The sequence below is a fragment of the Lutjanus erythropterus genome, chromosome 12 (genome assembly GCF_056507025.1).
Source record: "Lutjanus erythropterus isolate fLutEry1 chromosome 12, fLutEry1.hap2, whole genome shotgun sequence".
In the NCBI taxonomy this organism is placed as follows: Eukaryota; Metazoa; Chordata; class Actinopteri; order Lutjaniformes; family Lutjanidae; genus Lutjanus; species Lutjanus erythropterus.
The window spans coordinates 32,484,118-32,511,953 of record NC_139328.1 but is presented as its reverse complement, the minus strand read 5'-3'; the positions used below and the strand labels follow the sequence as shown (position 1 = coordinate 32,511,953).

The following is a 27,836-nucleotide window of genomic DNA, read 5'->3' as shown; positions in this document are numbered from 1 at the left end:
CTTCAACCGTCATGTCATCATGTCCTACTGTCTCTTTACCACAGAAACCCTTTTGAGCTTTGTGGACGACATCTTGTCTGGGGCCAGGTCTCCATGCGTGATGTTAGGGGACATCCCCAACCTCCTGTCCTCCTCCATCAGCATGATCATTCGCTGCCTGGAGCCTGACACCACATACATGTAAGTGACTCTCTCTCTTTTTTTTTTTTTTCTCATGAACATGCAAACTAAACAAACTGATTTATATTAAACTGACCCAGTTACCAGATCTCATTTCTAATAGAAACTAATGCACTGTCAGATGTGTTTTGATTGACGGTGAAGCAAATCTCCACCTCGGCCTGTTTACTCAAATTTGACTGCTGGGTGGTGAGTTTAGAAAATGAAGTACGTTTTTTTTTTTTTTTTTTTTTTTTAAAGGGAAAAAAAATCCAGAATTTATGCTAAAAACACTTGATTTTTGAGTGTGCTGTTAATGCACTCTTCTCCCATAATGCATTGCACAAAGGAAATAGAGGAGCTACTCACAGCTGGAAGAGATTAAAGTAATTGTGACTGTGGTGAGACAGCTCCAGAAAGACCATAGACAACTAACAAAAAATCATCTTTGGAAAAACATTTGGTTTTCTCTTTGTGAAGTTTAACTGGCAGTGTCATTTAAAAGTCACACTTTAATTGACATCTTATGTTGTATAAATGCTGTCATTTCCTGCAGAATAAAATAATTAAGTATGCTGATTTGTTTTACGCCAACTGCAAAAATGGTATACAATAAAGACTGGCAGAAGTTTAGTGCTATTTTTAGTTAGCGGGAGCGCACCTATGATGTATGACATGCATGCAGCAGATGCTTAAATTGTGGAATGATTCAGGTAATTTAACCACTGTTCCTACGGTGGAAGTTTACTAACATTAGTCAACTATAATTGAGCACACGATCAAATGTTGGACTGACTTGATGAATAGTTTCATCGTGTTGAGAGAATATTATGCAGCAATCAGTCCACATGAGCGCTCTATCTCTGTCTCTTTCTGCTGTGACTGCGAGTCTCCATCAGTCAGACTCATTAATTAAGTGTCAATATGACAACTTTTGACTGTTCCATTCGTTTTTACTGGCTCTCTTTTCTCTTGTTTTATATGTGACATGCCCATGGTGCACTAGCAGCACACAAAACAGTTACTGCTTCTAGAAAACAGCTGGAAAAAAAGATGCCTCTCACTGCAAAAAAAACAACAAAAAAAAACTGTGGTCTGGTTTGGCTGATCAGGAACAAACTTTAGTGATGATTGGTTCTCAAGTGCATAAAAAAAAACAAAAAAAAAACTATCACATCAACAATGTGTCCAGCAAATTTGAAGCGAACTTTTGTTTCAAATTTAAATTAGGCTTGTTTCAGTCAGTTGTTTTGTAAGTAGGCTACGCAAAGTGTAGTTTCGGCAGAAGTTGGTAGTATGGCTACGTCAGTAAACAGAGTGGAAGAAGGAGACGTTTCAAACCAGAAACAAACCAGCTGTTCGCCAGCGACCAAAAAAGAAAGAAGAGCAAAAACAGCTAAGTCATGTGATCAAAATGTTTGCTTTTTCAGTACTTTTTTGGAAACTTTTCCTTTAAGCAAATTATTGATTTTCAAAGAATGCAAAAACTTTTAAGTGAAATTGAAAGTTTTTTGAATTTTGCCATTTCCATCAACACTCAATATTTCAAAATTTGCATAAAAAGGTGTTGATGGAAACAGCTATTTACAAGCAGGTGTGTTCTACAGATGTAGAAATAGAATCAGAAGGATTTGGTTTTTGTTTTGGTGTTTTTAGCTAGATTTCATAAAAAAACAACACTCTGCACTAAGCTAGGATACGCACATTATTTAGCTATCTCTGTCTTGAACTAACTGATGGAATTAAGACAGCAAATAACCAAATTTCCTCAAATAAAGTACTCTTTTTAGTACCACAACCATCAGTACTGGGAAGACTCAAGTACACATAAATGAATTGAATCAAACAGTCCCTCCAGCAAGTCGTGATGTTCTGATTGCGGCAGTTCAAACAAATTCAACCAGTCCTCATGAATTCTGTGCAACAGTGCAATGTCATCCAAACTCTGCAACATTTGCGCAAAGTTGACCAATCATTGTTGCTTCCAATGCAAACATCATACATGTACATTTCAATGTACCAACTCAATGTTTAGTTTTATTATCCATTATTTTTTTGCATTTATATTTTATTTTATCTCAGGTACTGAAAAGAACACAACATTTCTTGTTCATTTATCAACGTCTGTTCACTTTTATTTTATAATTTTGTGCCCCCCCCCAATTTCCCATATTTTGTTAGAGTTTTTTGATAATCCTGAGGCTCTCTGCTAAGGATACAGTGCAATTTTATTCTCCCTGGAACGAGCTGACTTTGATTTTAATAAATTATACAAAACAAACTGGGAACTTCCTTTTGCAATTTTCACTTACTTAGGCAATTTTATTGCAAAAAAATGGCTAAAAACGTTGCAACATGCATTGCAATTTTTTTAGACAAGCTGAAATCTGGCATTTTAGGCTGCAACAATGACAAAAACAGCCTGCAAAATCGCAGAGGGAGTGAATGTAGTGTATATCTTTCAATCTGTTATTATAGCAGCATGCATCCTACACATACTGCCTTGGATGTACCATCGCGTACTCATTTGTATCGATCTAAACAGTCTACAATCTACAGAACTGTAGTTATTTTAAGTAATTCATTCATTTCTTGCTAAGTGATTCTGCAGTGTTTACTCCTGATAAGCCAAACGAGGCCAGTAGGTCAAATGTTAGAAGTTCATGACCACAAAATCTTTCCACATGTATTTATAGTCCTGAGGGAATGAGTGAGTTTATTTCCAACTCTCCAACCACAGACTAAATGTGCTGGGTGTGACACTTTTAGTGACCAAGGTTATCAGGGTTATTTGAGAGCCAGGCAACAGAGAAAGGGTCACAGCTAAAGACAGTGTTTGGTGTACAATTAAGTGTTAGCAAGCATAATATGAATCAGGATAATTTTAGAGGTGTTTCAGGTTAACGTCAGGGCTTAAAAAAGATCTGAACACCACAATAGATTTTATTTCATGGGACATTCAGATAGTTCTGTATTCTGTCTGTGTATGTGCACGCTTGAGTGAAGCAGTAACCGAGATCTTTCTCTGAGCACACTCACAGACACACACACCGGATGCTCAGATGTTCTCATATACACGCTGACACTTATCTCACAGACAGCCTGCCAGGAGGGAAGCCACACACACACATACACACACCGCAAAGAGGGAAAGAAGCAGAGTAAGGTGGAGGGAAGCAGAGGAAAAGTTTGGGGTAGACAGAAAAAAGAGGAAAGAGTGAGAAAAAAGATCAAGAGGGAGGCAGAGCCTAGACGTGAGACTGAGCAAAACAAAGGAGAAGAGAGAAAAAAAAAAAAAAAGGGCAAGGGGCCCGAGGACGGAGCCTCTTCAAACAGTTTTGATGTATGTGGGCTGAGGGAGCAGCTACACATGCCCTTTTAATCCCGGCATCAGCGGGGCTCCTGCTCTCTCTATCCTGTCTGGCAGCTCATTCATCTCTGCGAGCCCGAGCCCTCGTCTCTCCCTTCAGGGCGCTGCTCGCTCCTTATATTTTCAGAGCCCTCACAAAGCTCGAGATCGGTGCCCTGTAGAGGGAAAATGTATTGTGCGGGGAGAGGTATGTACGCGCCATTATGTAAGCATGACACAGAAAACACACTCTGCAGCTGCGAGTCTTTGAAGACGTTGGAAAGGTTTAAATGTTTAAAGTCTGCTGCTTGAAATGCATCAGGTCTCTCTTCTCAGTGAAGTGTGCACTAGTCCTTTTATCTGTAAATGCAATTTGAATAAAATGCTGTGTATAGCTCCAGGCAGATGAGAAAAGTGTAATACAATTTTATTTTTCTACACTTCTCTACCCTCTGATACTGAATTCTTGATGCTGCAGGTGGATGCGGTTTGTGTTTTGCTCACTAGGTGGAGATATTCATCCAGTGAAATTACTTATTGTTCCAATAATTGTCAGTACGGCCCTTTTGTCACTCCTGTATTGATAATGCAGGCTCTCATCTCCAACAACAGCAGCCTTTTGATTACATTAACAGCTGCATTTAATGCAGATGTTTGCTGCTGATGATATGATGTTGGTACAACAGATTCATCAAACTCCATCGGTGGAAATGCAGATGACTAAGACAAGATTCTGTAGAACACTTTTGGCTGGGATTCAGGGGCAGTTCTAGGGGGGGCAACTGGGGCCAGTACCCCTGTAACACAGAGTTTGAGTCTACCTCCAAGAATAATAAAAATGATCACTTTCTTTGTCACTTTCTTGCAATGATATGACGCTGAGACCATGTTACTGAAACAAACGGTGGTGGAGAGAGTATTTAAAATATGTATTCAAGTACAAGTACTGTTACATTGCTAAATATTACTCAATTACAAGTAAAAGTACTGGTGTTAGAAATATACTTCAGTAAAAGTACAAAGTATTTGCCTCATTTTTTTCTCATTTTAAGTCAAAGTTTAAGTTTCCTTATTCAACAAATGGCTCCATTAGACAAAATGATATCAGGTGCAGTTACTTCCATGACCTTTGATTAAACATCAATGAATACTAAATTCTTAATGGCAGTTAATCAATTATTTATTAACATCCTTACCTTACCTTACTCCAAATGTTTGCTGCTGCACCATTTTGTTTTGTTGTTCAGTTGTACATCATTGTTTTCATTGGCTCATTTGCGATCAGATCACCTGATTGGCTACTACAATGCAGATGAAAGGTTTGCATTTGGGAGCAGTAACGTAATCCAAGTATCACAATAAGAAAGTAATGTAACTTGATTACTTTCCGTTGCTTTTGGTTGATTATGGTAGGGCTGCAACTCACGATTATTTGCATCATTGATTAATCTTTCAGTTATTTTCTCAATGAATCCATGAGTTGTTTGTTCCATGAAATGTTCAAAAATGTTCAAAAACTGTTGATCAAAGCTCAAGCTGACACCCTCAAACATCTTGTTTTGTCCACAATTCAAAACTATTAAGTTTGCATTCAGTAAGGAGTAAATAAACCAGAAAATATTCACATTTAAGAAGCTGAAATCAGAGAATTTGGAGGGGGGGTTATAAAATCACTTGAAACAATAATCAAAATAATCACTTATCAAAACATGCAGATTAATTTAATTGTTGATTAATAATAAATTAATTCTTGCAGCTCTAAGTGTTTTATGTTTGTTGTTAGGTTTATTAGTTTGTCCAGCTGTTCCTTCCTTTGTTGTGCCCAGTTTATTGATTGATTGACTGATAAAGGCAACAAATGGCAAAATTTTCACCCAGTGAAGCCTTTTTTCTCTGGAGGCCATGTTAATGCACTGTGCATGGTCGTATATTGTTCTTTATTTTACGATTGTAATCCTATATTTCATCTGTAACTGTATAACAGTTACCTTTTGTTGCATCCAGAATCATCACTGCTGTGAATTATTTATCATTCACAATCAGCAGCAGATTTTCTGAAAGTTCTGTTTGTGTGTGTGTGTGTGTGTGTGTGTGTGTGTGTGTGTGTGTGTGTGTGTGTGTGTGTGTGTGTGCGCGCGTGTGCGTGTGCTTGTTTATGTGTCCAGGTTCCGGCTGTGGGCAGTAGACAACACAGGGCGCCGCTCCAGTCCGAGTGAGGTCACCATCAAAACGCCGTGTCCAACTGTGGATGACGTCAAAGCACAAGGTGAGGAAAGAGACACAGACGAAAGTCAGAGAGGTGAATCAGGAGTGATCACAGGTGGCTCACAGACACGAGTCTCATGTTCTGACACTGTACACAGGTGACTGTGATACAGAAACATCTACATTGTGCTACATTTATGTACAGGGTTTAACTGATTTGTTTACTGGGTTAAAAGGATATAGTCAGTCACAGATACTAAATCAAAATGATAGGGGAGACCGGGGGCGATTGTAACATTTCTTTTCCCTTCACAACTCACAGAATACTTAAAATACATGCCATCTTATGTTATGAGGAATATACTGTATATATGTGCACTAATTAGTAATACAATTGATATATTTTCACCAAAACAGACAAGACTGTAATATTAATTTTCATGCAAGAAGGAGAAACCCTGAAAAATAAGTCATACTTACCCACTGTATCTCAATTACACCTCAAAGTAATCACATTACTGCTGTTTTTTGTTTTTTGAGGGGGGTATAGTTTGAAGTCTTTTAGATGTTACACATCGTCTGCATTCAAAGCAAAAGTCTCTCTCTATTTTTGCAGGAGACTAGGCTACTGTTCTAAGATTGTGATTATTTGCTTAATTAATTGAAATAAAATAAATACAAAAACATATAAAAAATGAATATTGTGCAGGATTCAGTATAACTTCATTATGTAGACTCCAGATAAAATTTAAAAAATAAATATAACAAATGAACTTAAACTGGCTCATTTTTGTGACTGTGAACTTAGTTTGAAATTTAAAAAATGTTTAGTATGAATGTGAACTAGTTCATTTTAATCTCTGTGAGCTGAACTTTGAGCTAGCTCTTTTTAAGTGTCAGCTTGAACAACATTGAATGTACAGTATGTACCTTGTGGCTGGAGTGCATGGAGTCAATAAAACCCACCTGGAAGAAGACATGAATGCATCATAGGACATTTGTGCGCTCGAGCCTCTTGTGGCTGAAGTGAGTATTACAACAACAAACTCACCAAAGCCAAATATTTTTCCCCCCACCTGTTTCACAGATGAAAAACAATGAATTTCGTAAGATTTTCCTGGAAAAACCCCTTTTCGCCTGCTCTGAATTCATAATCACAGGAAAGAAAACAATTTAGATCAGACCTAAAAAATGGCTGACCAAAAAATTTTTTTCCTCTCATTTCCCTCTCTGGGCTTCCATAAAAGACAGATAGTTTTCCTCTCTGGGGTAGGACTATTTATGTGCACTGTACCCTATAACTCTATGAGGATATTGACTATAAAAATGTGTTATTCCATATAGTTAAAAATGAAATAAGATTCAGAGTTGAACTCTTTTGCCACTCCAGTGAGAGATTTATAGGAAGGATATTATTGCGGATCCCACTGCTGATTTGAATCAGCCATTACAAAATATCCTCCAGCCAGTGAAGTGTGATACTACTGGCTTACGCTGTTGATTTTAATACCTGGAAATACATGAATGGTGTGAAACACAATACTTCCACTCTGTGGCTCTATTTTGAACTATTTTTTTATTGGCATTATTAACTAGGACAGGTGGATAAGTTACTAATCTGGTGAACCATAAAAAAAAAAAAAACGATTTCCCATTTGAAGAAAATCACTTTAGAGAACTTTGGAGGGATATGTTAATGATTTATTCACTTTAAAATGTTAGAATGAGATCAAGATATGCGCATAAAAATGGCATCTGTCTTAATAATCTAAACAGCAAAGTGAGGCTGCAGTCGAAAAAATAAAAAAGGAGAGGACATAGCATTTCCACTAATGGAGTCCACATAAATTAGCCCAACAGAGGTTCTGGTGGGGAATATTTACTGGAAGGAAAGTTCTCTGTCACTAAAGAAGCACATCTAACCTTAACTGGTGTCTCTGGAGCTGCAACATTTAGTCAAATAACTGATGAGTCAAAGGACAGAGACATAATCTGCAGCTATTTTAACATTAATTTGTCTTTTAAAGGTGCAATATGCAACATTCAGCCTCACTAGATGTGAGCAAGAAACTAGTAACTATGTAAAGATACAGTGGAATAATGGCGTCCTGGACAGACAATGAAGTCACACTCCCTCTGAGTGAGTTGTAACCTGAGCTTCTCTGTTTATCCGGTGGCCTGGTGAGTAACTTTCTAATATTACAGCTAAAATTGGTTTCTGAAAGACAAGAAATGAAAAATCAAGAACAGAATCTTGATCCATCTTTGATCAACACAGCTGAGTTTGATCTGATCTGATCTTGGGAGCTTTTGTTGGAAACCAGATCCAAAATGGTGGCAATATTTCTCGTATTACAGCTAAACATCACACTACGAATGTTGCATATAGCAACTTTAACTTAATATCTTTGGGTTTTAGACTGTGGGACAGACTCAGTGAGACTTTTGAAGACATGGTATTGGGCTTTATGAAATTTCGATCAATATATTTTGCTTTTCTGGGTTGGAAATTAGCCACCCAGCATCGGCCAAATGGAGGTGAATTTGTGAAGTGGTGGGTGAATTTGATCAACCTACCAGCCACCGTGGCAGGTAAACAAAAGGGGCATTTAGCAAACTGCTGACTTGTTCCGTGAAACAGTCCAATATCTGTATCTGTATCTGTTCAACCAACAATATCTCTGTATCTGTATTTGGATAGAAGACCAGATTGGGTGTCAAATCCAATTTTATAAACTCTCTGAACCCTTTAATAAGGGACACTGAGCAGTTGCTTACAACTAGGAACATCAAATCAGTCCCTTTAACATTTTCTCACTGAGCACTTTTTGTACAGGTTCTAGGCTTTATTTTGAGGTGGGACAGGCTGGAGGGCTTTGAAAGAAATCAAGGCTGCTTAGACACAGGGATTTTGTCTCACTAACTCCACCTGCTCCTCCCTGATGCGAGAGTTTCACTGAGTCAGAGCGGTCAGCTTTCAGCCCCGCTGCCTGCAGTGCACAGACCCTTGGGGATGACCAGAGAATACAGCCATCACTTTCCAATAAAGTGTAGTTCATGAAATTATTAGTTAGTGAAATCAAAGTCCTAAGTTGCAAACATTTATGTGAAGAAACTGACGCACAAAAATGATAAATAACATATTCAGATTCAGGTGCACTGAATAGTAGGAGTTGACCGATTACTGCCCTGGCAATAATATTTGCCCTTATCAGATACGATATTCAGCATTTTTACAATTAAGAAGATATTCAGTAGAATAATCGAGAATGAAAATTGAAAATGAATGAATGAAAATGATCAGTTGCAGCCCTTAGTGTGTCGAAAACAGCAGCATTGTCGAGCTCTGTCCAGAGAAAGCTGAGTCATCAACATTAGTCAACAGTCTTTTGTCTTTGCTTAAGGATTGTTTGGTATCGATTGCTGATTACTAATATTCCTAATGATGTGTATGTTAAACTCAAGGCCCACGGGCCAAATCTGGCCCAGCGCTTCATTTTATGGAGCCGGCTAGAGCTTATGAAGGTTAGAATTTGTGAAATATGAGTCTGTGCTGCATTATGAAAGTATGGTGTCCATAAACTACTAATGGCAGAATCTATGCTAATTTTTGTTAGTAATTTAATAGCAGCAGCCAAGCAAAATATCCAAGAAAAGAAAAGCTGATGTAGAGGAAAGTCAATTTAATAAGAGAGAAGCTAAGCTAAGCTAAGCTAAGCTAACACTCATCTGATATGTCATCTTTGTCTTTTCTGAATTTGTGTATTTCATTTTGTAAAATTGCATATTTGATATTAACTTGAATGTCTGCTTGCCATTATTTTTCACTAGACTTCTGCTTTCAGAGTTAGTCATTAATTATTAAGTTATTACTAAAACCAATCAAATACAGAGGCAGTTACATAATATGATAACAAGTAGGTAGATTTATATAGTCTGTCATTTACAACCAGCCCTTTGAAGGTAGCCATAATTTTCTTGTGGCCCAGGATGAAATTGGGTTTGATGCTCCTCCCCTGTGACTTTGGTACTGAGGTTAATTTATCTAGCTGCCATGATACAACCATATGTGAATTTCTATGGTGTTGCTTAAAGTTGTTGACCTATATCATTGTGTTTGCCGTTCCAGAAATAGCCGATAAGATCTACAACCTGTTCAACGGTTACACCAGTGGGAAGGAGCAGCAGACGGCCTACAACACTCTGATGGACCTGGGTGCTCCCACGCTCCACCGCGTGCTCTACCACTACAACCAGCGCTACGAGAGCTTCGGAGAATTCACCTGGAGGTGCGAGGACGAGCTGGGACCCAGGTACAGACATCCTTTAAACACTTGTATCTGGTCTATTTTTCTTTCACAACACAAAAAACAAAAGATGTCTCATTTTTAGAAGGTGGAAATTGATTGGACACCTTGTTCACATTTCGTTTCAATACTGCAGTAGATGAGGAAGGAAAACGACATAAACGAGTGAGACTGTCAAAGGTTTGGAATTCAGTTTGTATTAATGCCCACGTCTCGGATATGTAACCTCAGATCAGAAATATGCATTCCTTCCAGCAAATTGATCATCAACTTTAGCTTGATGGCAAATTTATCATAAGGAATCAACAATAAGACCTACCTAGAAGAAGTCTACGAGTCAGACTTTGACAGAATACCAGGAGACCGAGCCATTTTAATAATGTGTTGACTGTGTTCGCAGTAATCAGGCCCTGAAATTGTAGAGAGACGTGTGTATGAGTGTGCCTCCATTCATGAGTTGCCCTCCCACCAGGAAAATGCAATCTGTCGTGCTGAACTTGTGCAATTGACATTGACGTCTGTGAACAATAACAGCTCAGCCTGGCTGCAAGATTGAAGAGAAGTGGCAACTAGACAAGAGTCTGTGTTGGTTTGCTGTGAACACCACTTTAAAGTGCAATTTGAGCAGACGGTCCTTTTACCAGCAATTTCAAATATGTATGAAAACCCAGACACTGATTTAGCTGTTTGCACTACATAAAAATTAAACATATGGTGGGTTTGGACTGGACTGAAATTACAAATATGCGTCATTAGTGATTACCCATCACTGCTCATGTGAAACTCCTCACGTCCTAAGAGTGATGATTCATAGACCTCTTTCCAATCCCAACTACTTGCTGCATACCATTAAGTGTGCTGATTAAATCAGTACTCAAAATACTCATGTAAGGCACCAAATGTGTGTAAATCTGCTGCTGAAAATAGTTCCCAACATATACATTTGTTCTGTATGAACACAGGCCTAGATTTTTGGAGCATGCAGGGGACATGCCCCCCTCAATATTTAAAACATGTATGTTTGTCCCTAACAACTGACCCTTCACTGAGCCCCACCTCCAACAGCAACTGTCCAATCGTAGTTTAGCAACCGTAATTAGAGCTGACAAGCTTTTCATTTCTCCACATGTTGATGTGGTGTGCAGGAGGCTCGAAGAAGAGTGATACGTGGCATTTCATGAGTCTGAACGGTGACGTCTTTTCTCTAGTCTCTCAAAAACAGGAAACACAGGAGCACACACGTGGTAAATGGACTAAACTCTGTCTTCATCTGTTCTAACATAAGCTGCAAACATTGTCCGGCTAACTAACATTAGCTTACTAGCTGCAGTAATTTTACCTCCAGCCAAACTTGTTAGATACCACTGCATCTGCATTTGTTATGTGGGGCTTTGAGTAGGAGGATGTGGGCTGGTGCAGAATCAGAGTGGGTCGACGACGATGCATCTCACTCTGGCTTGCCGAGTTAGCTTAGCTCTTATCCCGGCTGTCTTCCGCGATCGTGGTCCAGCTTGTCTGTCTGTGTGACCTGTCTCTAAGTCCGCTGCACTAACCGACTCCCTGTCCTTCCTTTCCCCACATTAATGAGTGTGTTTCTGTCATCTATCAGGTAGATACGCCTGCCATATTTCACCATCCAACCCTAGTTTGCTGAGATGTAAACTAGCTCTAGCCTCAGTCTTTTAGCATTTACATCATACCATGTGCGCAGCTGTCAGGTAACTTTACATTTCCACTTTCACAGGTTTCTGGTTTTAAAATGTTTTGGATGGAAACATTAAAACGGACTTTTCGGGTGAGACAAGGAGTTAGCAGTAGCTTACATCAGCCAGCTAGTTATAAAATCTGCTTGTGAGTCAGGCAACAAAATCCAACATTGTCAGCTAGAAATGAGAAGTTGCTTATAGAGTTTGAATTTCATCATTTACATATAGTTTATGAATTCATATGGCAGAGTTAGACATTGATCTGTGGGAGAATACATATAAATATAAATACTGTATAATATTCCATTATATTTTCACCCATTGCCTTTACATTAATAAAGACATTTCTGCCATATATTGAAGCAGAAATGGCTTATTGGTTCATAAATATTTGCCAGATTCGGTAAATGAAGTGTTTTAAGCTCAACATTTCCTGAGGGAGTCCCCCAAAACCCTCAGTCTGAATGCCTGAATGAAGTGCAACCACCACCTTTATGTTTGAGCAATTTTTGCAGATAATTTCAAAATAAAAGTATGTCTATAGATCGTAGATTGCTGCGTGAAGCAGGTGTGAATGTTGGATCACTGTTTCAGAAAGTTAGAGAAGTAGTCGGATACAGCCCCTCTAATCCAAACATCCAAACAGTGTGATTTGACCATCAGTGTGCTTGTTTCAGTTCCTGTTATTTAAATGTCGCTTTTCAACTAAGCTTAATTAACTTTGTCTAACTTTTGCTTTGTTTGTTTATTTTATAATTTCGCTCACGAATCGACACATCTCTGCTACTGCACCTGGATACAGAATAGAAAGGCGAGGAACAAGATTTTGGTACGGAAGTATTCTGTTTTTTTGTTTGTATTCCTTTTTAGTCTGAGTGGTCTCGACCAGTAACATCTGACTGGACAGGCAGGTAAACAGTTCATTTGGAGAAAAAAACAGGTGGAATGAAATCTCGAAATCCACTGGCAACTGTTAATAGAAATTATCCCTCAACTCTGTTCCCATGTCTCAAATTTGCCCTTGCCCCCCCCAGAGGCTAAATCATCGTCACGTGGTAGCCGATGGGTTCCCATATTGACTTTACCCTGACCCTGCTTTGCATCTGTGTGTTCTACAAATGTTAAATTAGACAACTCTCTTTTTCGTGTGCAGAGGGAAGGAGAGAAGTGGCTCAGCAGCAACAGCGATCGACACTTTTGCAGCTGTCACCTTTTTCATCGGCCTTTAGTTTGCAGGACTAAGCAACAGTGTGCACCCCGATGCAGCCCCATGTGCCTTTTCAGCAGTGCCACTTTCAGTTTGAATAGCCTCTCAGTCAGGGGTCTTCAACATTTTTCAGGCCATGCACTCCTTAGCAAACAGAGAGACACAGCAGGAACCCCCTTCTACATATATTCCACTGAATATCTGCAGGTTTGCTCTCTAGGAGCAGTTTTAGCATGGCTAATGTTAGCTGTGTTAGCTTCGCCCTCTGCTCTTTGCAGATGAAGGGTATGTCTGAGTCTGCTGCTCATGAAGTTACCATTTGGCCCATGTTTCAATAATACGGAGCAAGTGCACCATTAATAATTTACTGATTTAGTTTAGCTAGCTCACTTGATTGCACAAGCATTTTGATGTGATAACTAAAATTTTTGGGATTGATTTATCCTTGCTAATAATATGTTATGTGTATTTTCAAACATTTTTAACTTTTGAAAAATCCTGAAGAGGGAGCAGCCCTTCTTCTTAAAACCCAAACACTGAACAAAACCAGAGGTAATCCTATCTCGCCAAAGCATTTCCTTCACACAGGTTTTACAAAGCGAGCTGTAATTTGTTCCAAATCACCTTTTTTTTTTTTTTTTTCCCCCAGCACAATTACAAACACATCCTACAGTGGCTCACACAGCCAGATCTCCATGGCATCAGCCCATTCAGAGCTCAGCGGTGTCCCTCTCTTGTTTTGATTCTCAAAGGTGGGCAGATGTTCCGCTCCCAGCTTCCAAAGCGCCGCCTTTGATTCGAGGAGCTTGTTTGTGTGAATTAGAGTAACGGGGGAGGTTCATTCAAACTGACTGGGAAGGCGAGTGAGCTTAACCCCTGTGACATCACCGGGGCCATTTAGCAACGCACAACCAGGGAGGGCCCCAAATTTCCCCCCAAACTACGGATAAGTACCCGTAATGTAAAATTGTAGCTTAATGTTTTATAAACAGAGCCATGTGTCGGACATAAAACCTACGTATAAATGGCAGTCTGTGGTCCGTGCTTTCACTTTGGCAGGTGAAACTGATTAGCCCAGGCTCCCCTTAATTCTCTGTGTTTCTCCCTCTGTCTGTGGCTTCCCCCGCCCTTAATGAAAGGTTGTTTTTAATAGGGACCATGCTGGAAAGAGTTGATGTAATTGAGGGAGTTGCTTCTGAAGTGTTCCATTAAAATACACTTAGATTAACAGCCCCCCAATTTAGTTAAAGGGAGGGGTGATTAATGTTAATAAAGGCACCTCAGAGCTGGAAAAGCAGAGGAGAAGTGCATTCAAGGTGAGGCCTGGCAACAGGGGAAGGAAGTATAAACATGTTTTGTTTAGCCAAGTCATCAAATGAACATTAGACTTTCCTATGTATCTGGTTCGGTGTGAGGAAAAGTGTCTGCACCGAGCTGTGTGCCGTGTATTGTTACCCAGCGAGCAGGCGGAGAGGTTAATGGCCTCACAGCTCACAGCTCACAGCTCCACTGCTGTGTGTCTAAGTGCGCTGACAACCCCCCTCCCGGCGTCAGACACTTTGTTTCTCTGACGTTATCCAGCCCTTTGGGAAAAACAAATGCGGCAGATAAACGGTTGCTCCGACGCCGGGACAGAAATACTACTGATATCATTTTTAGCAAACCAAAATAAGGGTTGTGCAAAGTTTCCGACTTTTCAGGAATCCGGTATTGACGTTGGCCCAGATCTGCAAGATCATTTTGATCATTGTCATTCAGCCGAACACAGGCCGACTCTTAACAGTGGAGTCTGATCTAGATTTGTATTCGTGCCTTCGCATGAATAAACATTATGGTCATATTAGGATAAAGATTATATCCTTAGACATTTTCCTCAGCCAATGGTTTGTTGGTAGAAAGTATTAGAGCAAAGCCAGGCTGGTAAACATCAAGGATGTGCAGAGATAAAGCTGTTTATTCAACTTACCAAATCATTAGGGGCCCGACTGCATTCAGTGCTGGATTTTTGTTGTTCTTCTTGCTATTGTGAGAGGTCTTCATCTTTGTCTTATTGCTCTAATTTCTCCATTTCCTGTGTCTGGATCTTAGAAACTATGAAATATAAATCACCAAACAGTTCAGATAGCACTCAATCTGGAGAATTTTTATTATTTGTACCCTGTATTATTTATTTGTATCCGCAGGTAGATTTGGTTTGCAGAAGTAAAAAGAGAGACAGGTCATCCATGTTAACACATTTACAATTAATTGAAATTTTATTGAAATCACAGTATGGCTTTCTGCAATTTTCAAATTGCAGGAGGTGCAATATTTGTTAAAGGCAACGTGTGTCAGAAAACTTTAAATTAATGAATGTCTTGAGGCAGATGTTCTGTCCTACAAATCAGTTTCTACAGACCTTGAGAAAACATCTTCATTTGGTGCAGATTCCTCCAAAAAACACATCATAATCATTTTAACATCCACTTTAAAATCCACTCTAATAAATAATAAACCCCTAAAATTAATGAATGCAGGCTAAAATCAATCAATAATCAATCAATAAAATATGCTGGAAAATATATATTTTAAAAGATCAAACTCTTGGCGATTAAACCCTGTAACAGACAAACCTCTGAGTGATTCATGTTTTTATTAAATGTAGATGTTAACCCTGCCAGAGGGAAAACCTAACGGCGTTGACGTCATATGGAGTTGACACGTTACATTTTTTCATTTCACAGCACAGTCGTAGTGAGAACACACAAATACGGTGGAAGTTAAACAGAAGCTAACAAGCTGCTGTTGCTGCGGTGGCGCCTCCCCAGTTTGATCGCAAATTAATGTGAGCTGAGCTGTTGTAAGCAATTTACAATTTTCTACTTTTACTTTTTGTGGAACATGACTTTTGACAACAATGTCTAGGAAGTTCAGCTGCTTCAGCTGTACTTCGGAAGAAACGGAATGTAAAATACACAAACCTTTACTTCATGAAGAGTGGCGCTGTCTGAGACCACACACTCTAACCTACACTGATTAACTGACTGTACAGAGTGTTAAATGTGTCACAGTGGATCCTGAAAAACTTTGCAACCAACGTCTAACTACTATGTAAAATTTGAAGAATGCTAATATCACCGGCATAAAAGGTAACTTCAAAACTTCTTGACAGCTGCTGTTTAACATCATCTATCCAGTTATCCAGACACAGTGTCTGGAAGGGAACCGCAGACCTGCGAGATCTCGCGAGAGTGAATATTTTAACCGAAATCATGAAAAATCTCATGAGAGTCTAGCAAATTTTGGGTTCCCTTGTAGACACAACCAGCAGACACAGAGAGTGACGGACATGACCTGCCACTGCATTAACAGTGGCGCCACTAAGCAGTCAAATTAAATGCTTAGAAATATTTTGTCAAATCCAATATTATTATAGGCGATTTTCATTGGCTAATATATGGCGATACCAACATAGACTAATAAAGCTGTGTAATTTTTGTCAGTACTGATTCATTAGTAGTACTGTGTATCACATCAACTGCATACACATGCATCTTTATGCATTTTCGTGCCCTTTCACAGGGTCACAGGAGATTTTATTTGGGTTCCCAAATACATAAAACACTACAGAGGAAATTCTGCAAATTTAAGATTTATATTCGCTGCACCTTTTATAAAGCATTGAACATGTGTCTGTTGTTTTACTGATGAGAGACAAAAAAAAGAGCCTGTTAATTCCAGCTCAGTGCACTTATTTTGTCTCATTTATGAAGCAGACTGTGTTGGTTTTCCGGTAAGAAACAATGAGATGGCCTGTTAACTCAGCCTAAATTAATTTATCTCTCATTTCTAAAGTTTTGACATGTGTTTAACAGGTTTTCAATGAAGCGTCACAATAACATTAGGTGATTCAAAAATAAAAGTGCTCAGGAATGTTCATTTATGCACCAGAATAATTTACTGATGAGGCTTTTTGTGAATTGGCTTGTGATTTTTTTGTAATTTTCCAAAAGTGGGTCCGCAGAAAAAAAAAGTTTGGGGATCACTGCACAGCAGGGAACCTTTGAATGACGTCCACAGCAGCAAAAAGTCCAGACACTAGACGGTCCCTTTTCTCTTTAACAGTCTCCATTAAGTCCTTCTTGTTTGTGGTTTGTTCTTAAATCAATCATTTCTTTCGCCACTTGAGAGAGAATATACCTCTGTCACCCAAACAGCACATCTGTGGTACTGCCGACAGTAAACAAGAGAGCAGACAGACTCCTCTCTGACACACACACACACACACACACACACCACATACTGTACATGCACAGACCACAGACACACACACACTGGTTCATCCATGTTTCCTGAGAAGAATTCCCCAGTTCCTCTGTCACAAACAATGAGGACTGAATAAACTCAATTTTCATTAGTTAGTCATAATACAGATAAGAAGAACTCTGCTCAGGCTCAGACTCAATGTAAACTCACATCAGCCAAGTAAGCAATATCTGGAAGCAAATGAATGAACAAATGTGACTTTATCTTTCTTGTGGCAGCAGATATTCAGATCTGCTGTTTTTAGAAACGTATCAAATCTCACTGACGCGACCGTTTGGCATCCCACGAAGGACATTTTTGCTGCCTCTTTCATGCAACATTGCGTGACGTCTTAACTCTAACCATAAACTCACCGAAAGGCTGTCTCTCCAAAGCCTGACACGTCTCCTCCCGAGGGCCAGATCTTGTCATCACCAGGGGAGTACCCATCACTTAAGGCACGCCGCCTGACTGTTGACTTGTACATGCTGGATGTTTTGGCTTGGCTGAGAGAAAATCCTCCGTCCTGGCCCCGTTTCAGTCCTGACCATGTCCTTGGTTGGACTCAGTGCCCTTTGATGAACTGAAAAATATTTGATTTTTCCTTATTTTCTTTGTTTTTACATGACAGTCTCTCTAATCAGAGGAGTGCTTGTGATAATAACTATTGTTATGGTTGGAATTTCTCTCAGGAAATCATAATCATAATCACAGCAGACTGTTTACTTTGCTCTCTGACTTTTTATAGTTGAGAGGAGGACAAAAATACACACAGTTAAAGTAAAAGTGCCTGTCAGCTACTCGTCCAGCAGAGATTTATTGCTTTCTGTCATTCTGACTAGTAGACAGAGACATATAAATATTTATATACTCAAATTCCAGTCGAAATATCCCATTATCAATATAAGTATACATTGTTAGGAGTTCAGTTAACAATTAAATGTACCTCATGTGCCCCTCGCTAGGAGGGATGCTGCTTTGTCTGGTTCCACTCAAATGTGACATACAGTAATTTTGGAATTAACTGAGTATTTTTAGCAATTAATAATGGCATTTTAATTATGCAGTTTATCAAATATGAATAGAATATTCTGGGGCTTTCTTAGAAACTGTTTACAAAAAGATACTTTTAGCGCAGATCTGTGGGGACAGAGGGAGGTCTCTCACGGTACGTCTATGGCAAGTATATTTGTGCTCAGTTCTTGATATGATAAACAGTGTGGAATGTATTAGAGATGTGTGGATACCGAGCAATACCGAGCACCGATCTCATACCAGAACATATATATGTCTACATATATATGTATATATGTACACACACATGGTTATGTACCAATAAGACATTAATTTTTAATTTGACACAAAATATTATTTTTTTTAACTATTTTAGTGATTTAACGATGATTTTATGGTTCCAGTCTATGATCAGAACTGTCCATAGCAACCAACTGTCCTTCATAACAACTGTCTGCTTTACAGAAATAACAGACCTTAGAATGATGTAGTTGACCAATTAGAATCAAATATTTAATAAAGCCATGAAATCATATCATATCATATCATATCATCATTATCTGTCATCTGTTTATCATCTATAAGCATCTCTCTGGTGTTTTATTTCTCTATTTTACATGTAGGATATTCCAGCCCTGTTTCCTAGAAAACACATTAATATCCTACTAATTTGCAGCAGCAAACCAGGTTATGTTTTTATAAAATAAGAAAAGATTTTTAATTTTTTAAATGATTCATTCTTGGAAAGGTGTCATATATTCACATTAAACTGCAAAACATTTTATTTACAAGTCAAACTACATGTTTTAATTAGTCTTTGTGTACGGCCAGAACCTGTGACTGTGATGCTCGCACAGTTTATGCTTATAGGGTTTGAGGGCTGCAAATTTTATACATTTTCCTGAATAGGTAGTTGGACGTGTTAACAGCAAATAATCACTTAATCATCAATAATTCATAAGGTACAAAATGCATGTCTTTTTTCAAACAATTCTATCAGAACATAAGTACTGTTGAACATTAATTCATGAAGCACAAACAATTTAAACAAACAGAATGATTGAAGTGGCTCCACCAAACAAAACATTGTCAAATGGGCCACAATTACTGCCATGTCCAGACTAACAAGGCCGATCAAACCAAACCGTGAGAAAATCTGTGAGCTCCAGAGAAACGGTACACAAAATATAAATTGTAGGTTTAAATAAGTTTTGTGAAGGCAACTAATTGATTTAAGATTAATCATTAATATCCCGAGTTCCGATGGCCCATTTTACCAACCACCAATAGTCTGAAAAATGTCCCATTTGACCGAAAGCTTGTTTGTCCAACAGCCTGTTATCCTGAAAACACACGCCCATTGCTCCAAAGGCTCATTGCTCTGAAAATACAGGCTGTCCGTGCAGTTGCTATCCCTTCCCAATCTAATGACGGGGGCAGCACCAACTGAGGTTAAACTCCCATGATTTTGTTCTGACATTCGAAATTTGTCCTGGAGAGTAAAATTATTTGAAAAGTTTGCTGTAAGGCCAGAAGGATCACCTACTAGGGGCAAAATCCCTGCCGATTCAGCACCACGGACAGAGCCAGCAGTCAATAGACTGAGAACTGCAGGGAAAGTGTGTCTTTTTGGAGCAATGGGTGTTTGTTTTCGGGATAACAGGCTATCAGACAAATGGATTTTTTGGGCTATTGGGGTTTTGGAATAATGGGCCGTTTAAACAATAGGTACCCTTAAATATTAGATTAATCCACTGAAGAAAAAATAAGTGATTTTACGTGAATATAGGTGTTTTTATTATTTTTCAAATTTTCTTGCATGTGCACAGTCAAAACCACACAAAGGTTTGGGGTGAGGGGCTCTCACGTTGTATCTTGGAGACCAGTTTCCACTCCTATATATGCACAAGGATTTATGGTGACAACCGTTGCTATTTGGAACCTGTGAAATGTTCCCCTGCTATCCTAAAAAAAATGAAAGCATAACAAACCACATTTTTTTCTTTATTTAAAGCAAATAAATATCCCGATTTCCTCAAACCACTGAAATCTGTGGCAAAATATTGGGAACATAAAGAGGTTTCAGAAAAATGATATGAATGACAGCACAGCACCAGGACCAACACAAGAGTTCTTGTCTGCAGACAGGCTGACATCATTAAAATGATTTCTTTCTCTGCACTTTCCAGAGCAGAAAACATAACTGAGCTGCTGTTGTGGTTCATATGCATTTACAATAGGGATGTTGTCCTGCTGAGTATCCTTACACTCCAATTCCAAAAACAATTCAATAACATATGCAAAGTATTTCTATTAGCCAGGTGACTGCGAAAAGGATGTTGCTTCTCGTGTATCTCTATATATAAAATGGTTTGCAAATTAGAGAGGAATGCCAAAAATAACGCAGGAATATGTGTTTTGCCTATTTGAAAGGAATTGTGGCCTATTGTGGCGCACAGAATACATTCATTCTCCAGAAATAACATGGACACCTACCAGGAAATATGTTGATGTGCTATATGTTTGGAGATGAAATACTGCAGGAGCCGCAGGCCACACAGTGTCTGTATTATTACAGACTGTCAGTCAGTGCCAACTTTAAGTTCAAAACACTAAAGAATTTCAGCTTATCAACAAAATCAGAAATCAGAAAAAGACTTGTGGCTCATCGTTTGAATGGGTGTTTGACAAGAGGATATTAGTTTGCCACAGAGACTGGAACACACAAGTTAAAAACACATTTTCTTACTTACGTTTAATGGTTGCTTTTATCCAGGACCAAGGTCCAGATCCGGGGCAAGCTGCGAGTCAGTCCAGACCGGACCATGAGCCACTTATTACATTATGTAGAGATATATTTTCCTTGTGTTTGCATGTAAAAATTGAACGTGCCAATATGCTGCAGACTGTGTGTGCGTCTGCAGGCCTGTCATCAGTTTGTCTGTGTGTGTTCGTTTGGGCTCAAACCCGAGAGGCACAGTCAGCGACGCACAGATGTTATCGCCGATGCTTTAGAAAAATATTGTTCTCCAATTTTGTCAAGTTGAAAGTTGTAAACAGTGAAGTTTATGAAAATAAATTGTGAAAATGATACATTTATTCTCCTGCAGTCCAGCTAGAGTTGAACTATATGACTTGGACCATTAGTTAAACTATAGAACTGGTCTTTCTAGGCCTGGGCATGAATTATGATGTGAGTCTAGATATTGTCTTATATTTTGAATATCGTTGTATTATGACATGGCGTTAGTGTTTTAAAGGCTTTCTACAGTAAAGTGATGTCAATTTCTGAAGTGTTGTGAATTTCTGAAAAAACTTTTGTCCATATCACCCAGCAATGCATCACATTTTATATGATCATCATATGTTTCCATTATTTGAGAAATTACAGTAAGTTCTTCTAGAGAAAATGTGTATATCGAAATATATGTTGGATATCGTGGCATTGCTTAAAAATGATATTATATTTAAGCCATATTGCGCACCCCTAAGTCAAACTGTTTATTTTTTGTTCCATAATGGACAACTGGTGACTTTTCTTGATTTTGGTGTATTGTGCTGACGTTGTTTCAGACCTGTAACCTTATATAAAATTCACATTTTTTCCTTTAAAGTGCAACTAACAGATAGAATGGAAAAAGCACTCTTCTTCTAACAAATGAAAACTTAAATTCATAGGCATAAAACGCATCATTAATCTAAACAATACACTCTGTAGTTTTGCTGCGACAGCCTTAGTTAATCTTGTGTGACCAGTAGGTTATGGTGTCGGTTGTTAGCAAACTGAGATCTGTAAAGTTGTGTAACTGATATTATTTAGTATGGGCTCCAGCCTACTTTGAGCAGAGACCTGCTCAGTCTCCTCCTCCACCTCCTCTGATGGTGTGTGTGTGCACATACTCACACCAGCTGAACTTTGACAATGCAGAAGTTAGTTGCCATTGATCTCCACCACTGTATCGGCTGCTGTAGACCGATCTACAGGCGCTGTAGAGGCCGGTCAATATGTGTACAACAATTATTTCATCACAGCGTAGTCAGTGATGTTAGAGAGTGATAGACGTGTGCCTGTGGATTGAAATGAATCAGAGAAGACTCTTAGTGATGGTGTGAGTACAGGTTTTACTGTGGAAAAATGTGACCCAACCATAAAACACCTGACTTTAGAATGGACTTTGGTTTAACAGTTTGTCCACTTGAAAGACCACAGGAGCAAAGCTCATAGTAGAAGGTTGCGTATTGACCGTGGCTTTAAAATAGAGATAATGGCTCCACTTCACCACTGTGATCATATCACATGATCCCCATCAACAGATAGGATTTATGTCTATGGCAGGAAAATGTAGATTTTCAAATTTCCCTTTTTAAAGCTCTTTAAGGGCTCAGACCTTAGTTCCAAAATTTTCAAGATCAAAATGACTTTGACCTTGAAAACAGCAGTTGAGAAGATGGAAGACATGACATACATTTTTTTTTAACTAAACTTGCTTTGTGCCAGAAAACATCTTTGTATCAGACAAGAATTTTAAACTTCAAACAGTTTAAAAATCATCTTTGTTTAAAATAATTTTTTAATGAAAATGTTGGCCCTTTAAAGTTGTCTCCCATATTTCTGTCAACTTTTTTTTCTGTCAGCTTTTTACTAAGACATGATTTCAGGCTTAAAAATGGTTAGCGGTACCCTACGGACCCCTGTTTCACTTCCTTCTTTAAAAAAGCCAAAAATACTGCTCAAGCACTGGTAAACCATAACATGTCAACTATGTAGCCCTTCTAAATCAAAGCTAAATAATAACCATAATAATTATGGTTTAAAAATGTGTATTTTGATTAGCATTCAAGAGAACTCTGAGCAACTACTACTTGCTACGTCTTTGCTGTGAAATGAAACATTTTGTCGACTCCATAAGACATCAGTTCCATCAGTCTATATTAAATAAAAGAATAAGAATTAATCAATAGAAAGTTTAGTGATTAGAAACTTAAATAGCCAAGAGTTTGATCTTTTAAAATATTTTTTCCACCATAACTGAAGAGTAGAACTCTAAACCCCTTCAATATACAGCTTTGTCCCAGTTCTCAAGAATGAGTGACACTCAAATCACCAGTGAGACTCATCAACTCCATTACTTTCCCTACGTCTCCCTTTTCATCTTTGTTTTCGTCATTTTCAACTCCGTCTCCATCATCATTTGCATGTCAGTCATCATCATCATCATCATCATCATCACATCATCGTCAGATCTGCCTCCTGACCACCAGGTGAGTGCCCGCGATGATTAGCGGAGCATTACATGTTTGTGAATTCACTGTGGTTTGCTTTCACCTGCACATTCAGCTGCATTTTAAATTGAATTAAAGCGATGCTCACAGGAGGGAAACCACACAGCTGCAGGCGGCCTGTGTGAAGTCATCTGTTGAAACTGGTCGGCTCTGCATGTGAAAAGGAAACCTAGAGAATTAGAGCTGCGGAGAGGTAAAAACACTCAGAAAGAGACAGATGCTCTTTGTTCATTCTATCAGTACGGCCATTAATTCCCTTTAACTGGTGTGTATTGAGTGTGTATTCTGGGTGCTCTGATGTGTCATCAGTTCATCAGTATAATGTGCTGTGGCTCTGGTGACTCTGGTGCGTCCAGCAGACTTGTGGCTTGGCAGAGCGGCGACACTGTGCTGTAGAAGTGCTGGTTTGGCTGAAGAATGAGGAGAAAGTGTGTGTGGAATGAATGAAATCTTCCCCCCGCTGCCATTTTCTGACTTTAGACAAACACTTGAAAGGGTTTCACGACAAGGGCCAAACAGGCTGCATCAGGCTTAATGGTTATTTATTGCACTCAGTGTCCTTGTGAGACGTATTTATGTGAACTCTGTGCATCATGTTACTAATGGAGATGATTTTTCAGCTGGCCTGGTTTGGCCAAAGGACAAGTTCAAGCTTTTCATAGTCTCTCCTCGATATTACAGCCGTCCATTAGCCTGCTCTCCTCCATGGGACCGGCTCTTTACCTGCCACTGCCATTCACTTTTTCATCCATTCATTCATTTTTCCACTGTTTTACTTTCATCGTTCCGACCCAGACCTTCAGCAGCCGCTGTGTGCTTTGGGTCAAAGCTGGAATGTGTCAGTAACAGTGCACCTTACCCTGTGTGCTCCTTCAGACAGGAGGCAGGGGTAGATGGGTAGGTTTTAGGTTCTGTCACACAGTGATGTCATTCTGAAACAAGAGCAGAGCCACATTGTGCTTTATGGACTCTAGACAGTCAGTGGATCTGACTGATGTGCAGAAACACTGAGATGCAACCTTCCCGCAACAAGTCTTTCCCATAGTTCATTGCATATCTGGGTTGCTGACTGGCTGCTTGACATTTGTGAGATCAACTACTTTCTAAAACAGTGTAGAGGACTGTGTGGTGTTGAGATATGATTTTTTAGTTTGAATGGTACAATTACGCACAACACTATAAGCACAAGTAAATGAGACATTTTCCTGAAGTGTAGTAGCATTTTTTTTTTTCTTGCTTTGTCCTGTTTGGTTTTTGGATGACTTCCCATAAGACAAATTGAGACAAGGAGGTGCAGTACAGTTTGGTGTCTGAGAAGACTACAGTTCATACCATCTACTGGCTGCCTGGTCAGATCAGGGCCCTGGTTCCTGAAAGGATCTTAATGTTAGGATGGTCTTTGCCCACAGGACTTCAATCATCTTAAAGGGTAACTTCATCATTTTCAGCCTGGACCCTATTATCCTATGTTTTTGTGCATTTTCACACCTATCTCATTCGGTCTGGTTAAACAGAACTGTGGTCCATTTGCCTGTTTGGTCTGGTTTGTTTGGGCTGTCAGTCAAACCTGGTGTGGACCGCCTGGAAAAGTGGGCACTGGTGTGGTTCCAAACAGCGGTTCATTTGTGGTGTGAAAGCAAATGAACCAAACACAGGATTTTATGATAGAAGCTGTGATTTTAGTATGATGTCAAACTGCTTTTTTACATTTTTAAACTGCTAATTATTCCTTCTGCTGACCATTAAATCTGTTTAGGATGTGACAGTACAATTTATTAGACATATATAGCCTATATTTAGGTCAGCAAGGTGGCCGGCACACTCAGGTGTGCAACAGTGTTTCTTTTTTGTTTTGGTCCGGACCAAATGAACTGAACTACAGGTGTGAAGACGCCCTAAGTGACTTCTGGGGACAACAACCTTTGAAAACGCTCCAGTACTGAGGGAGACGGTTGCTGCTGGCAGAAGAGAAACTAAGTTTTTCCTCTGACAGGCTGACTGTTCTGTTTCATGAGTGTCTGATGTTATAGGTGTGCCATCAGAGAAATACCCGTTTCCAGTGAAGAAGTCATTTTTCATTTAGCCAGAAGCAGCAGTTTTATTGTTCTCGGCAAACTCACCAGACTCCGTTTTCATTGTAAATCACTTCATTCAAACTCAACAAAAATCAATAAAACACACCAAAAATGTCTTTTTTTCCAAAAATCACCAACTCTGGTTGTTTGGTAGAAACAAAACCATAATTCACCACGGTATCCATGAAAATATTCTGGCTGTACACTTTATATCTCACTGCTGCTTATCTAATTTCTGGTTTCTCTCTTGTCTTTTGAAGCCAGGACATTTTTGGTGAGATTTATTTTGTTTCTAAATGTTCCTGTTTTTTGAATGAATAAAATGATACAAACGCTAAAATTACCGTTTCTGTGAAGCCAGTCCGGTGAGTTCGGCCATAGCAATAAAACAGATGTAACTGGTTAAAAAAACATATCTAATTCTTTTTTTTTTTTTTTTAATGTACGAACACTTTTAGTGGACCTTCTTTCACTTGCATGGTTGCCCATAAGGATTACATTGTGGTTTAGTTTTGCTTCTGCTGGCTGCACCAGTTTCAGAAGTGGCCATTAGTCACTTGAACAAACAAAAAAGAAAAATTAGGGTCCAGGTTGAAAAATAAATGTTACCCTTGGCCATTTATTGCAAAGTCTCTGCTGTTTTTTGGAGGCTCTCAAAGAACCTGAGCAGTGGTGATGCAGAATGAACCCCCCTTAATAAACATACATGCATGAACTCACTCAAATCAACAATTCCACAGGGAGGTGGAGGTCAGAGAGGTGGAGGTCAGGGTGGTGGCGGCTGCACTGTTCACCTGCAATAATATGACTGGACTTCACTAGTCACACAGCACAATGAGCCAATGATTGTGAAGCATGAATGATGGATTGTCGATCAGCCCCTGCAGTGTAAAATGTGTCATTTATATTTTTTATGTTCTGTTTGACAATGGATCGCTCTTACTCTCCACCTTCTAACAGGTTTTGGATGTTATCAAAGCCTTGAAAGCAAACAAACACACTTTAACTCTTTCTTCTCTCTGCACCAACAGGAAGGCTGGCCTCATCCTCTCCCAGTTAGACGAACTCTCCCCGTGGTGCAAGGGTTTGCTTCAGGAGCCCAAGATCGGCCTCCGCAGGATGTCCCTCAAGTTCCTGTCCTGCCGTTACACCGACACCAAGGCCTTCGGGCTGAACTGGTCTGACATGGGCCAGGATGTTCACAAGGCTTGTGATGAGCAGACGCTCACTGTCATGTACAACGACTACGGCGAGCCTAAGGAGCTGTAAAATGATTTCAGAGCTTTTGGTTTGGATGTGCACAGGGGTGTGGGAGATTTGTCAAACCCAACAAAGAAACAAATAAATGCTGGTTCTGCATTTGTTTTCATAAACTAAATGCATTCATAGTGTCATGACAGCTGATGCTAAACATTTGAAATGCTGTTTACTCTATTTAGCTTCACCACATGATTGGTAATTGTATCCAAAAGTCAAATCAAAACTTCCAGGTAGGATATGATCTCTAAAGCTCGATGATCATCTAATATCCTTGAGCTTTGTTGATCCATTCCTTCTTAATGTGCTTTGTTTGAGCTCAGCTGAACTCCATTCTTGCATGACTTGCAATGACTTAACATGAAAATTAATGCAAACTTGACACATTCTGCAGATGCCTCACAGTAAAAGCATCTTGCCTTTAATCGGTTCTCATTGGTCCTTCACCGCTGTATGTTTACATCAAAATATTATGGCCTGAAACACCATAGGGAGTCTGGGGAAAACCATTAAGTAAGTAGTGAAAAGTAGTTGTAAGTTCAAATCACAGGGCTGGCAGTTCAAGTGAGGGATCCATGGGCAAGACACTGAAGCCCATCCTGCTCCAGATGATCAGGCCAACACCTTGTTTGGTAGCTTGCTGCCATCGTCGTGTGAGAGTGCGTAAATGGATGAATGGTACTCTTTTCTACCAGATAAGCTCTGGTTCCTTAACCAGTTCTGTTCAAGGGTTCTTGGAACCTTGGTGCTATTTAGCCAAACAGCCCACGTTTCCACTCGATTTGAGCGTGACCATTGTACTGAAGGATTCAAAATCAATGGAGGGCGCTGCACAACGAACTACGACCTGTAAAATATGACACACTCATTTTGATTCAGGTCAAGGGAAACCTGCTATTTTTTGGTTCCAGCTGGCAACCAACTTTTCAGGTTACAAATGGTTCAAAATTCAAATTTTGCATCAAACTGAATCGGTCTCAAGGGGCCTAG

General features: G+C 39.3%; 1 protein-coding gene across 1 annotated transcript in view; it reads left to right on the top strand.

Moving 5' to 3' along the window:
• The window catches only part of LOC146318275 (astrotactin-1-like), a 174,203-nt gene extending 147,103 nt beyond the window's left edge, over positions 1–27,100 (top strand). Inside the window, exons 5-8 of the mRNA XM_084732513.1 lie at positions 45–180; positions 5,674–5,774; positions 9,843–10,026; positions 26,621–27,100. Of these exons, the coding sequence (XP_084588639.1) occupies positions 45–180; positions 5,674–5,774; positions 9,843–10,026; positions 26,621–26,858 (659 nt within the window). The 3' untranslated portion in view covers positions 26,859–27,100. The remainder of the gene's footprint in view (positions 1–44; positions 181–5,673; positions 5,775–9,842; positions 10,027–26,620) is intronic.
• The last annotated feature ends 736 nt before the right edge of the window (positions 27,101–27,836 follow it).